This window comes from Pollachius pollachius, assembly GCF_949987615.1.
Source record: "Pollachius pollachius genome assembly, chromosome: 4".
NCBI lineage: Eukaryota > Metazoa > Chordata > Actinopteri > Gadiformes > Gadidae > Pollachius > Pollachius pollachius.
Genome location: NC_136937.1, coordinates 3,334,705 through 3,347,204, shown reverse-complemented (window position 1 = coordinate 3,347,204; position 12,500 = coordinate 3,334,705). Strand labels below are relative to the sequence as shown.

Genomic DNA, 12,500 nt, shown 5'->3' with positions numbered 1-12,500 from the left:
TGTAAGCGTGTGTGTGTGTGTATGCCCTGTTTGCATCTGTGTGTGTGTGTGTGTGTTGTAGGGTGTGTGTGTGTGTGCATGCCTGTGTTCTTGTGTGCATGTGCATGCGTATGTATGCGTGTGTGTGCGCATGCCTGTGTGCACGTCTGCGTGCGTGTGCATCTCTGTGTGTGTGCCTGTGTGTGTGTGCGTGTGTGTGTGTGCGCGCGTCTGCGTGCGTGTGCATCTCTGCGTGCGTGCCTGTGTGTGTGTGCGTGTGTGTGTGTGTGTGTGCCTGTGTGTGCGTGCGTGCGTGCGTGTGTGTGTGCCTGTGTGTGCGTGTGTGTGCGTGTGTGTGTGTGTGTGTGTGCCTGTGTGTGCGTGCGTGCGTGCGTGCGTGTGTGTGTGTGTGCCTGTGTGTGCGTGTGTGTGTGTGTGCGTGCGTGCGTGCGTGCGTGTGTGCGTGCGTGTGTGTGCGTGCTCACGGTGAAGTAGAAGAGCTCTGTCTCCTGCTGGTTGGCCCTCCTCTTGGCCAGGCTGGGCTTGTTCAGGTAGCCGTCCGACACGCTGGACTTCACCGACTCGGAGGACGGGCTGTGGGTGAAGCTCCCGGACACGTCCGAGTCGTCCGGCACCGTCATGTCCTGCAGCGTGGTCAGCGTGGCCCCCCACGTCTTCTTCACCTGGGGGGGGGGGGAGGAGAGGGGGAGATGGGGAGAGGAGGAGAGGGAGGGGGGGAGGGTAGGAGGAGGAGAGGGGGGAGAAGGGTACGGGGAGGAGGAGAGAGGGGGGAGGAGAGGGGAGAGGGGAGGAGAGGGGAGAGGAGAGGGGAGGAGGAGGAGAGGGGGGAGAAGGGTACAGGGAGGAGGAGGAGAGGGGAGGGGAGAGGGGGGAGGAGGAGAGATGAGGAGGAGAGGGGAGAGGAGAGGGGAGGAGGAGGAGAGGGGAGGGGAGAAGGAGAGGGGAGGAGAGAGGGGGGGAAGAGGGGGGAGGGGGGAGGAGAGGGGAGGAGAGAGGGGGGAAGGGGGGGGAGAGAGGGAGGAGGAGAGGAAGGGGAGGAGGAGGAGAGGGGAGGAGAGACGGGGGAGGAGGAGGAGGAGAGATGAGGAGGAGGGGAGAGGAGAGGGGAGGAGAGGGGAGAAGGAGAGGGGAGGAGAGGGGGGAGAGGGGAGAGAGGCGAGGGAGGGAGGTGTAGCTTTTAGCAAGGTTGCACCTTGCTAGCTAAGAGGTTCAGCATCAAGGAGAAAGAAACAAAATCGCAAATAGAACATGAATATTATTTTTTTTAAATCAAATGTATAATAATTATTATTATTAACAGTTAATCCGTCGACATTTCCAGCTAGTGAATCCCTTGATAATAAAACATCAAACATCGTTGGCAGGAGGTAAGGACGAGCATCGACTAGGAGGAGTGTGACCGCACGCCCGCCAGCGTCATGTGACTCCATCGATCATGTGATCGATCACACCAGCGAATCCGGTGAGCTGGTGTGAGCACGGTTCACTAACATCAAGGGTGTGTTCATGAATGTCAGCAGAATATCAGTGAGCATGAAAAGAACAGCGCACACAGGCACACACACACACAGTAAAAAACACACACAGACGAAAACACACACACACACACACCGAGTTGAAAACACACACAGAAACAGTTGAAAACACACACACACACACGCACACACACACACACACACACACACAGTTGAAAACACAGACAGACAGACACAGAGACACACACACACACACACACACAGTTGAAAACACACAGAGAAACAGTTGAAAACACTCACACACACACACACAGTTGAAAACACACACAGACAGACACAGAGACACACACACACACACACACACACACCACACACACACAGACACAGTTGAAAACACAGACAGACAGACACAGAGACACACACACACACACACACACACACACCGAGTTGAAAACACACACAGAAACAGTTGAAAACACACACACACACACACACACACACACAGTTGAAAACACAGACAGACAGACACAGAGACACACACACACACACACACACACAGTTGAAAACACACACAGAAACAGTTGAAAACACACACACACACAGACACAGTTGAAAACACAGACAGACAGACACAGAGACACACACACACACACACACACAGTTGAAAACACACACAGAAACAGTTGAAAACACACACACACACACAGTTGAAAACACACACAGACAGACACAGAGACACACACACACACAGAGTTGAAAACACACACAGACAGACACACACACACAGTTTAAAACACACACACACACACACACTCAAACCCACGGGGGTATATTGTGTGTGAGCTGTGTCTCTTTGTAATAAGGGGACGGTATTGACCCGTACGGTGAGTACACCACAGACCAACTCAAGGTACAGTACGCTCTGACAGAAATAGGGCTTTTAGAACGGACTGAAAAATGGAACAAAGTATAAAAAAAGCTTCAGTGGAATAATGAGCAAGAAAAGTCTTTGTATTTATGCGGTGGTGTAGTAAAGTAAGGGATTATGCGCTCTGGGTGTATAGAGTGGGTTTTGTATGCAGCATAGGTCATGAAAGACAGAGCTGTTTATTGGAAATATGATAATGAGACTATGAGTGTGTGTGTGTGTGTGTGTGTGTGTGTGTGTGTGATTTGTACCGTTGTGTGTGTGTGTGCGTCTCTGTGTGTTTTGTCTGGCTGTGTCTGCGTCTGAGGGTGTTTTGTATCGCTGTGTTTGTGTGTGTGTCTGTGTGTGTTTTTTGCACTGCTGTGTTTGTGCGTGTGTTTGTGTGTAAGAGAGTATCCGAGACACAGACGCAGACTCATTAATCCAGAATAAATCAGCATTTCTACTCCCTTCAGGGTGATTTAACAGCTGCCCCCCCCCCCCACCCCCCCCCCCCCCCCCCCCCCCGTCTCAACACATATTCACACAGCCCATCCCATAACTCTTCATACTCCAGAAGCTCTTCGGACGGCAGCCTGTTCATGTGCAGCCTTTGAGCTTTTCTTTTTTTGTTGTTGGTAGCAGGAATTATTTTTAGACACCGGTTTATTTCCCGTGTCCTGTTCGCTGACTGCCGCCGGTCTCGGCCATCAACATAACACTAAACAGAAAAACCAAAACGTGTCTGAGGCTGTGGTTTCTGATTGGTCGAGGCGGCTGGCATAGTGACATCAAGGTACCGAATCAGCCCCCCCAGTGTTGTAGTGGGTGTGTGCGTGCATGCGTGCGTGTGTTTGTTTGTGTGTGCGTGCGTGTGTGCCAGCCTGCAGGGACATGTGCATGCATGCGTGTGTGCATTCTGCGTATGCTTGTGCGTGCATGTATGCGCGTGTGTGCATGCACGCCTGCTCATGTGTTGGTGTGCACGTGTGTGAGCGCATGTGCGTGTGTGCGTATGTGTGCGTCCATGCCTGACAGCCTGCATGCATGCCGATGTGTGTGTGTCTTAGGCGTGTGGGCGTGCATGTGTTTGGTTGCCTGAATGCGTTTCTATGTGTTTGTGTGTGTGTGTGTGTGTGTGTGTGTGTGTGCGTGTGTGCGTGCGTCTCACCTCCTCGTTCTCGATCTTCAGGGTGGCCAGGCGAGTCTGGAGCTGAGTGAGACGCAGCGTCAGCTCTGATTGGACCTGGGGCTGGGCGGCGATCTGGTTCACCTGCAGACCAATGAGAACCAAGGCCACGCCCACCCCCGTCAATACCCACCTGTGACAACCAATGAGCTCTAACGAGAGGCCAGGGCGGGGGCTGAAAGGTCACGGATGGGCAGTCAGGGTCATGTGGCGTGCGTGTGTCGCTGTGCAGTATTGCGGGCATGTGGCTCAGGAGGTAGAGAGGGTCGGCCGGTGACCAGAAGGTCGCTGGTTCGATCCCCGGCTCCTCCTAGCTGAGTGTCGAGGTTTCCCTGAGCGAGACGCCTCACTCTGACTGCTCCTGACGAGCTGGCTGTTGCCCTGCGTGGCTGATACCGCCTGGCGGTGTGTGGATGTGTGTGTGAATGTTTGGCAGTATTGTAAAGCGCTTTGAGTGACCGCTGGTTAGAAAAGCGCCGTATCAATGAAGAATACGAGAATGAAACACAGGACAAGCGGGTGCGACAAGCTTAGCGATAGCATGTTGCCTCCTCTGATAGCAATACGCCCGGTCGTGGGTCACTAGAGGAGATATTCGGCGTGAGGAAACGTGAGACACCACTCAAAACACCGGAATCGTTTGAATAATTGATTAAACATCCTCGCGTGCATTCTGGACCGTCCAGATTTTGTCCTGCTGGACGCTAAACACACTGGACGCTAGGAGCCAACCCGCTGATGTGAGGAGTTAACAACACCAGAACTACTCAGCCACTCATTCATTCATTCAAACAGGCCTTGTTGAGGTTGAAAGAGCCGAGCTAGCAACCGGTGAGGTGCAAGATACTGCAGGTATGAGCACCTAGTGGTGGTGGTGGTGGGTGAGAGGGTGAGGTGAGTGGATGATGGAGGTGATGGGGCTGATTGGTTGAGTGGGTGAAGGGGTAAGAGGGTGATATGGAGATGGGAGTAAGGAGATTAGGGCGTTAGTGGGTGAGTGGGGTGAGCGAGTGAGGAGTTGAGGGGGTGAGGAGGTGATGGGGGTGAGTGGGTGAGCGGGTAAGGGGGTGAGGGCGACTGACCCAGCCACTGACCATGTCGCCCATGTGGGCCTGGAAGCTGAAGCGGGCGGGGGGGCAGAAGGCGGTGGGGTACAGCCCCAGCAGGCGCTGGCGGTCGCGGGCGGGGTCCAGGCCCTCCACCGCCCCCTCCAGCACCTCCAGCCCCGCCCGGCGGGACGCCTCCAGGCTCAGCTCCGCCGACAGGTAGGTCCTCAGGGCGCGGCTCAGGCTGGAGTGGTACCCCAGGTCACAGCACTGGGGAGGAGAGACAGGGGTCAGTGGTTACCATGGTAACCGAGGGGGGCTCAGGCTGGAGTGGTACCCCAGGTCACAGCACTGGGGGGGAGGGGTCAAAGGTCAGTGGTGACCATGGTAACCAGGGGGGCTCAGGCTGGAGTGGTACCCCAGGTCACAGCACTGGAGGGGAGAGACAGGGGTCAGTGGTTACCATGGTAACCAGGGGGGCTCAGGCTGGAGTGGTACCCCAGGTCACAGCACTGGGGGGGAGGGGTCAAAGGTCAGTGGAGACCATGGTAACCAGGGGGGCTCAGGCTGGAGTGGTACCCCAGGTCACAGCACTGGGGAGGAGAGACAGGGGTCAGTGGTTACCATGGTAACCAAGGGGGGCTCAGGCTGGAGTGGTACCCCAGGTCACAGCACTGGGGGGGACAGGGGTCAGTGGTTGCCATGGTAAACGGGGGTTTAAGGTGCTCAGTCTCCCTCCAGGGGAGTGGAGGTGAAACGTGGGAAAAGGGGAACAACTTTAAATGTGATCAGTTAGGTTTCACCGTCGGGTTTGAGACTGTGTTTGTGTTTTCAACTGTGTGCTTGTGTGTTTGTGTTTTCAACTGTGTGTGTATGTGTGTGTGTGTGTGTGTGTGTGTGCGTGCGCGCGTCTGTGTCTGTGTTTCCAACTTCCATCTGAAGTAAAGCGTCTGAAATACAGAAAAATTCCACATGCTTGACTCGAGACTGGAGCAGAATGACACAGAGAGAACAGCCTTGAATTCACAACCTTGGGGTTAATGACATCAATAACACAACAAAGACACCCCTCAAAAGGTCCTAAACGGTTCCCAAAGCGTGCCATTACAGCCAGAACCTGACGACAGTGTGTGTGTACCCACGGACCCTGACACAGTGTGTGTGTACCCACGGACCCTGACGACAGTGTGTGTGTACCTACGGACCCTGACGACAGTGTGTGTGTACCCACGGACCCTGACACAGTGTGTGTGTACCCACGGACCATGACGACAGTGTGTGTGTACCCACGGACCCTGACGACAGTGTGTGTGTACCCACGGACCCTGACACAGTGTGTGTGTACCCACGGACCATGACGACAGTGTGTGTGTACCCACGGACCCTGACACAGTGTGTGTGTACCCACGTCTATGATGTCGGGCAGGTCGTGGATGTAGTACTTGAACACCGAGGCGTTGGTGGCCTCCAGTGTGAGCAGGTATTCGTTGCGGGCCTTCAGAGTCTTCAGCTTGTTCTCAGAGTACTTGGCCTTCCTCTGGTCCGGACGACAGGGGAGGAAGAGGAGGTTGACACCACAGTGTTTGGATTAGATTAGATCTGATTAAATGTACCACTGTGCAAGAAGAGAATGGAGAATACTTAAGTGTCTACTTTTTTTTTTTTTGCCAAAATAGACACTTTTTATTCTCTCCAAAGAGTAGAAATAATAGATAAAATAGAATAGAATAGAAAATATTTTATTGTCTACATTTTGCATGCAAAAAGTATACACTAAAGTTTTTTCTATTCTATTCTCTCTACAGAGTATAAATAAATGAGAATAGAAAAGAAAATATTTTAGTGTCTACATTTTGCATGCAAAAAGTAAACACGAAAGTATTTTCTATCCTAATCTCTATTTTCTTTCTTTTCTATACTTTGCTTGAAAAAGTAAGAACGTAAAGTAAAATATTCTCTGCTAGCATGTGCGGAAGTCCGCCGCCAAAAAACGGAAAAGAAAAACGCACCCAAGTTATGACCCATTATAAAAACACAGCAGAAGCTACGCTACGTTTGATCGAGCACCGAGCGAGCACTCGATAGTGATTTAATCACGGTTAAATAACCAGAAATAAAACGCAGAGTGCTAGGTTATCTGGCGGGTCTTCAGAAACTGCCTGTCCTTCCAGATTAAGCTCTATTAAGGCAACCGTAAAAGATACAAATAATCACAAATAAATGATTATTTGTAGATATTTTTCTTTGCCCGGGGGGAGACTGCACGCCCCACCCCATTGATGAGAGTGGGCGGCAGGTGGCTCAGGAGGTGGAGCGGGTCGACTGGTAACTGGAAGGTTGCTAGTTCGATCCCAGTCTCCTCCTAGCCGAGTTTCGAGGTGTCCCTGAGCAAGACGCCTCACCCTGACTGCTCCTGACGAGTCGGCCGTTGCCTTGCGTGGCTGACGCCGCCGTCGGTGTGCGAATGTGTGCATGAACGGGTGAATGTTAGGCAATATTTTAAAGCGCTTTTAGTGGCCACTGGTTAGAAAAGCGCTGCATTAATGCAGTCCATTTAACATTTACCTCGAACATCATCCGAGCTGCCATCTTTCCCTTACCATGTGGGCGTTTAAAAAAAAGTCATCCCCAGCAGGATATAACACGTGAATGGGCAGGGTCACGCCACGCTAGGCCACGCCTACCTTCTCCCTCATCTTCTCCATCTTGCGGGCGGCGTTGCGTCGCTGGTGGCGTTCCTCGATGCGCAGGCCGAAGACAGGCTCCACCCCCCCGGACCCGGACACGCCCTTGACACGGCCCTCCTGGCGCTCCACCTCCCTCAGCTTGGCCTCTGCGCTGATGGTCTCGGCGTGGTACATGTGGTACGTCTTCATCACCTGGCCACCGGAGCAGAGACAAGCTGGTGAAGTCCAGACCAACCCAGAGCCATACCAGGGAAGGGTTGTGTCCAGGTTGAACATCGTTTCTACTAGACGAAAAAGTCTCAAGACTCACTTGTTCAGACCTCACACTTACCCCCCCCCACACCTTATATTGTGTGTTTGTACGTCCTGGCACTTAATGTACGCACCTATTGAATGTTTGTACTTCCTGGCACTTAATGTACGCACCTTTTGAATGTTTGTACTTCCTGGCACTTAATGTACGCACCTTTTGAATGTTTGTACTTCCTGGCACTTAATGTACGCACTTATTGTATGTTGTACATCCTTGCACTTAAAAATAGTACTTAGCATCGTGGCGCATCTTATCCAAGCTATCTTTGTTGTCTACGTGTAACGGGTTAACCTAGCGACTGTTAGTGCTGGGCACTTGTTTCTATTAACATCCTTACTGTACCGACAGCGATATATTGTTGTTTCTCTTTCTTCTGACAAATATACTTATTGTAAGTCCCTTTGGATAAAAGTGTCTGTGTCCGGGTGTTGGGTCCGATCAACACGCAGATGATTCAACCGCTTGTTATTTATCAAACGGTCCGAGCAAGAACGGATTCCCGAGGGAGGTACCGGAGGAGTTCAGACATTTATCATGAGACAGCGTTCATCATCATCACCATTATCATCACCATTATCATCATTATTAAGAGCGTCATCGTGGCTATTGTCAGTGTTCTCTGCCAGTCTGCGGTAGGCGTTCACTAGCTCTCTAATTGGAGGGTTCGGCGGCTTACAGTGTAGAGCTCGTTGAGAAGCTTCATGAGATCCTCCTGCAGTTGGAAGGTGATCTCTTTACTCTGGAAGAGAGACGGGGCAGGCAGGGCGGCAGTGAGGAGAAGGAGGTCGAAACAGAAAGGAAGGAAGTGGACAGAAAGACTGTCAGCGCTAGGGACGGAAACGGACAGGAACGTCAAGTATAAAGGACAGAAACTGACAGAATGACTGTCAGTACTAGTGACAGATAAAAGACAGAAAGATCAAGCAGAAGGAGCAGAAACGGTCAGGAACACTATAAGTATAAAGGACAGAAATGGACAGAAAGATTAAGCACATTGGACAGACATGTAGGGAAACACAGTCAGTACAAGGGACAGAAATGTCAGGTAAAGTGACGATTTTATTTTTGCTTTCACTCCAAGGTTTCTCGGCAAAAAATGTCAGGATGGGAAACATCAAAAAATGCATTCAAATAGATACACACACACACACACACACACACACACACACACACACACACACACACACAGGAATAAACCAACACACAAACCACCAAATGTACTATTCTGTGTTTGGCGTCCCCTTCTCCCCCATAAAAAAAAACACTATTTGAAAACCCTCCACCGAGTTGGGAAGGAGTTATGGCGCATGAATTTTACATCACGTGTAACGCTCCGCAACGGACCGGCTCACCTCCAGCCCGGTTAGAAACCGCTGCTGAAGGCGCGGGGACGCGCGGGGGCCATTACGGGTCCCCCGGCCACCGGAGCCCTGTCCGTCTGGGTTCCGGGGCCCCTTATTTACGAGAGGAAGAGGATGGGAGTCGAGAGGCGAGGAGTGATGAAGGTCTGCCAGCGCACCGCTGCCGGCACCCGCTGCACTTTAGGAGTCATGAATAAAATACGGGGCGGAACGCGGATTAATAATGAACGCAGCGCGCTAAACTCGGAGGCAGAGCGCGTGCACCTGTGTGTGCGTGTGCGTATAGGTCGCGCGTGTGTGTGTTTGGGTGGCGTGTTTGTGTCATCTCTTCAATTCAGAGGCGGCGCGCTCGTGTGTGTGTGTGTGTGTGCGCGCGCGCACGCTTGTGTCCGGGCGCGTGTTGCTTTACTCATTAAACTCATAGGCAGCGTGCACGCGTGCGTGTGCGCATAGATCGCGCGTGTGTGTGTGTTTTTGTGTAGTTGTGTGCGGGCGTGTGTTTCATTTGTGTAACTCAGAGGCGGCTCCCCGTGTTTCTCTCAAGGGAACGAAGACTTTACTATTCATTAAAATCAACGGCTGCTGTGCGCCTCCACGACTGTACTTAACGAAACGCTGTTACAGGAGACCCTGAACGCTCCTCCATCCGGGAGGAGGGAGAACGCCCTCTCATACCTGCCCTGTTTATAAAAACTTCCGTACGCTTTTTTTGGCTTACAAACGGGCGTCGCTCAGTCGGTATTTAGTAACCTTTTAATGTTCGTGGTTACACTACCAAATAGAATGCAAATACAATATTTACGTTCATTTTATTTTTATCTGCATACCTGCTTGGTTTTTCACGAGGTGCGTTCAACGCCCTGCGTGCTCGGACGAGACCGCTAAACACAATCTCATATTTTAACACTTCCGTGTCGCTTTTTTTCTTGGCTTTCAAACGGGCGTCGTTAAGACGGTACTTAGTAGCCTTTTATGTTCATGATTACATAACCAAATAGAATGTACATACATTATTTATGTTAATTTTATTATCTATCTGTTTAGACAGACGCCCCTCTCCCTGCTTAGTTTTCACGAGGTGCGTTCAAAGCCCAGCGGGTTCGGACGAGACTTCTAAACATGGTCTCATGTTTAAAAACTTCGGCGTTGCCTTTTTCTTGGCTGACAAGTGGGCGATGCTAAGACGGTAAAACGGTATTTAGCTGGGTGGGATTAGCCCAGGCAGCATGTAGCCGGTGTGGGTGCAGAGGAAAGTCATAATCTGGTTATAGAGCGTAGAAGGTACACAGAAGGGAGCTATCCCCAGACGACCGGGCCGGGATTAGGGACTGCCTAACTGACTACTTTCAGACGCGTTCACCATCCAAATCCGAATTACAAGTCAACAAGCCGAGCTAGCTTCCTCACGCTCACACGAGGACTTTGCTTCGGTACGACTGTTCTACAAACATTACAAACCCGTTTTTTTTTTTGTTGAAAGCAAAATAAAAGTAAAATAAATAAGGACGCTTCTTACAAAGAAGTAGGCTGTTGTATAGGAGCCCCATTTAGCCTGTTTTAAATGGCTCATAATGGCAAGGCACCCCCCACACCTGCTGGTTAAAATGGCGCCCCTTTTACGTCCCGTTAAGTCGCTCACCAGCTTCCGCAAAAGACTCAAGACTCACCTGTTCAGAGTTCACCTAGACCCTGCAGAGCCAGCCCCTACCACTCCTTCTGCTTATTGTATGTTGTACGTCCTGGCACTTTATGTACGCACTTATTGCATGTCGTACTCAGTTACAGTACTTGGTTTGTGCACTATCTTATCCTAGCAGTAAATGTAATTATGGTCACCCACACATTTCAACGGCTCTCGCCCGCCGTACATTCACCGTCTCTAGTCAAGCGTACAGCGTTCACGTTGACGTTTTGTTGTTTGCCCGTTTTGTTGTTTGTCAGTTTTTTGTTGTTTTTGTCCGTTTTCCGATTTGACCTCAAACTAACCAGCGGACGTGGGCAGACGAAGAACTTTGGCTCTGGGAGGCTTCAGCACAGCAGCCTCTGAGATATGTCAACTTGAGGCCTCTCCTCCGGGCCGAGGTCTATTTAAAGAACCGGAGATCCGGTACACGAGTTCCTCTCAGTCCTCAGGGGAGGAACCCAGTCCACTTACTTACTTTAACAGAGCAGTTGAGGAGCGGGAGACACACATATGCACACACAAGCACACACATAGACACACGTACACGGAGACAACGCGAACACACGCATGCATACAAACACCCACGGACTCGCAGATGCACACACAATGCACCTCCGTGTACACACACACAAAACCACAAGCACCCACACACACACATACGTTCACACACTCACACACGTACACACACACACACGCGCATGCACACACACACAAGCACAGGCACACACACATACGTACACACACTCACACACACAAACAAGCACACACACATGCATGCACACACACACACACGTTCACAGAGGCACAGGCACACACACACACACATATGTACACACACACGCAAACACACACACGCACACACACACACACTCACCCTCTTGAGAAGGCGTGCCGAGTCCTCGCTGATGTGCGTGAGGCGTGTGATGACGTTGTTCAGGTAGAGGTCGCTGAGCGTGGCGTGGTCCTTGCTCTCACGCCTCACCTGGACGGGGGAGGGGGGGAGAGAGAGCGAGAGGGGAGGGAGAGGGAGGGAGGGTGGGGGAGATTGAAAAGAAAGGACGTTTTCCTGGTTGGGAATCATTGTCAACTAGTCTGAAGGTTGAATAGTTTTCGAACGCATGCACGCACGCACACACAGATGCACAAATACACGCACGGACACACACATACAGCCTCTGTCTACCTGGTTGAGCAGCAGGTACCAACAGTTGACTGGAGACAGAAGATTCTGGTCCTTTCTAGAGGAAAGATGGAGAGAGAGAGAGTGAGAGAGAAACACACAGACAGACGGACGGACAGACTGAGGCAGAAAAAAGGATTCAACTCCTCTTCCGCTGCCCAGCAAGATAAATCACATTTTGCCTCCGGAATGTTCCCCCACAAACTGTTGTGAAAGTTAGCCCCGATGACTTCAGTTTCGCAGAGAATCCTAGGTGGTTATTTTAATTAAAAAGATAGAATTACAATACTTTTGACAAACATTTCCACAAATGATCATAGAGAAACACACAGACATGCACACACACACACACACACACACACACACACACACACACACACACACAAACACACACATACAGAAAAAACAAAACCACACACACACAGTCACTCATCCATACACACATGCACACCCGACACACACAGACACACACACACACACACACAGGGACACATACAGAAAAAACAAAACCACACGCACACAGTCACTGATACATTCACACACACACACACACACACACACACACACACACACACACACACACACACACGCAGAGACACATACAGAAAAAACAGAACCGCACGCACACAGTGGGCCCCTATCTTGCATCCGGCGCAAT

The 12,500-nt window shown here is 51.1% G+C and overlaps 1 protein-coding gene across 1 annotated transcript in view; it reads right to left on the bottom strand.

Annotated features, from left to right (window-relative positions):
* The window catches only part of LOC307074832 (SLIT-ROBO Rho GTPase-activating protein 1-like), a gene marked incomplete at both ends in the record, with an annotated part of 40,554 nt that overhangs the window by 16,154 nt on the left and 11,900 nt on the right, over positions 1-12,500 (bottom strand). Inside the window, 8 exons of the mRNA XM_079735210.1 lie at positions 465-662; positions 3,554-3,655; positions 4,666-4,887; positions 6,026-6,154; positions 7,302-7,496; positions 8,294-8,356; positions 11,537-11,644; positions 11,846-11,900. Coding sequence (XP_079591336.1) covers positions 465-662; positions 3,554-3,655; positions 4,666-4,887; positions 6,026-6,154; positions 7,302-7,496; positions 8,294-8,356; positions 11,537-11,644; positions 11,846-11,900 — 1,072 coding nt within the window. The remainder of the gene's footprint in view (positions 1-464; positions 663-3,553; positions 3,656-4,665; positions 4,888-6,025; positions 6,155-7,301; positions 7,497-8,293; positions 8,357-11,536; positions 11,645-11,845; positions 11,901-12,500) is intronic.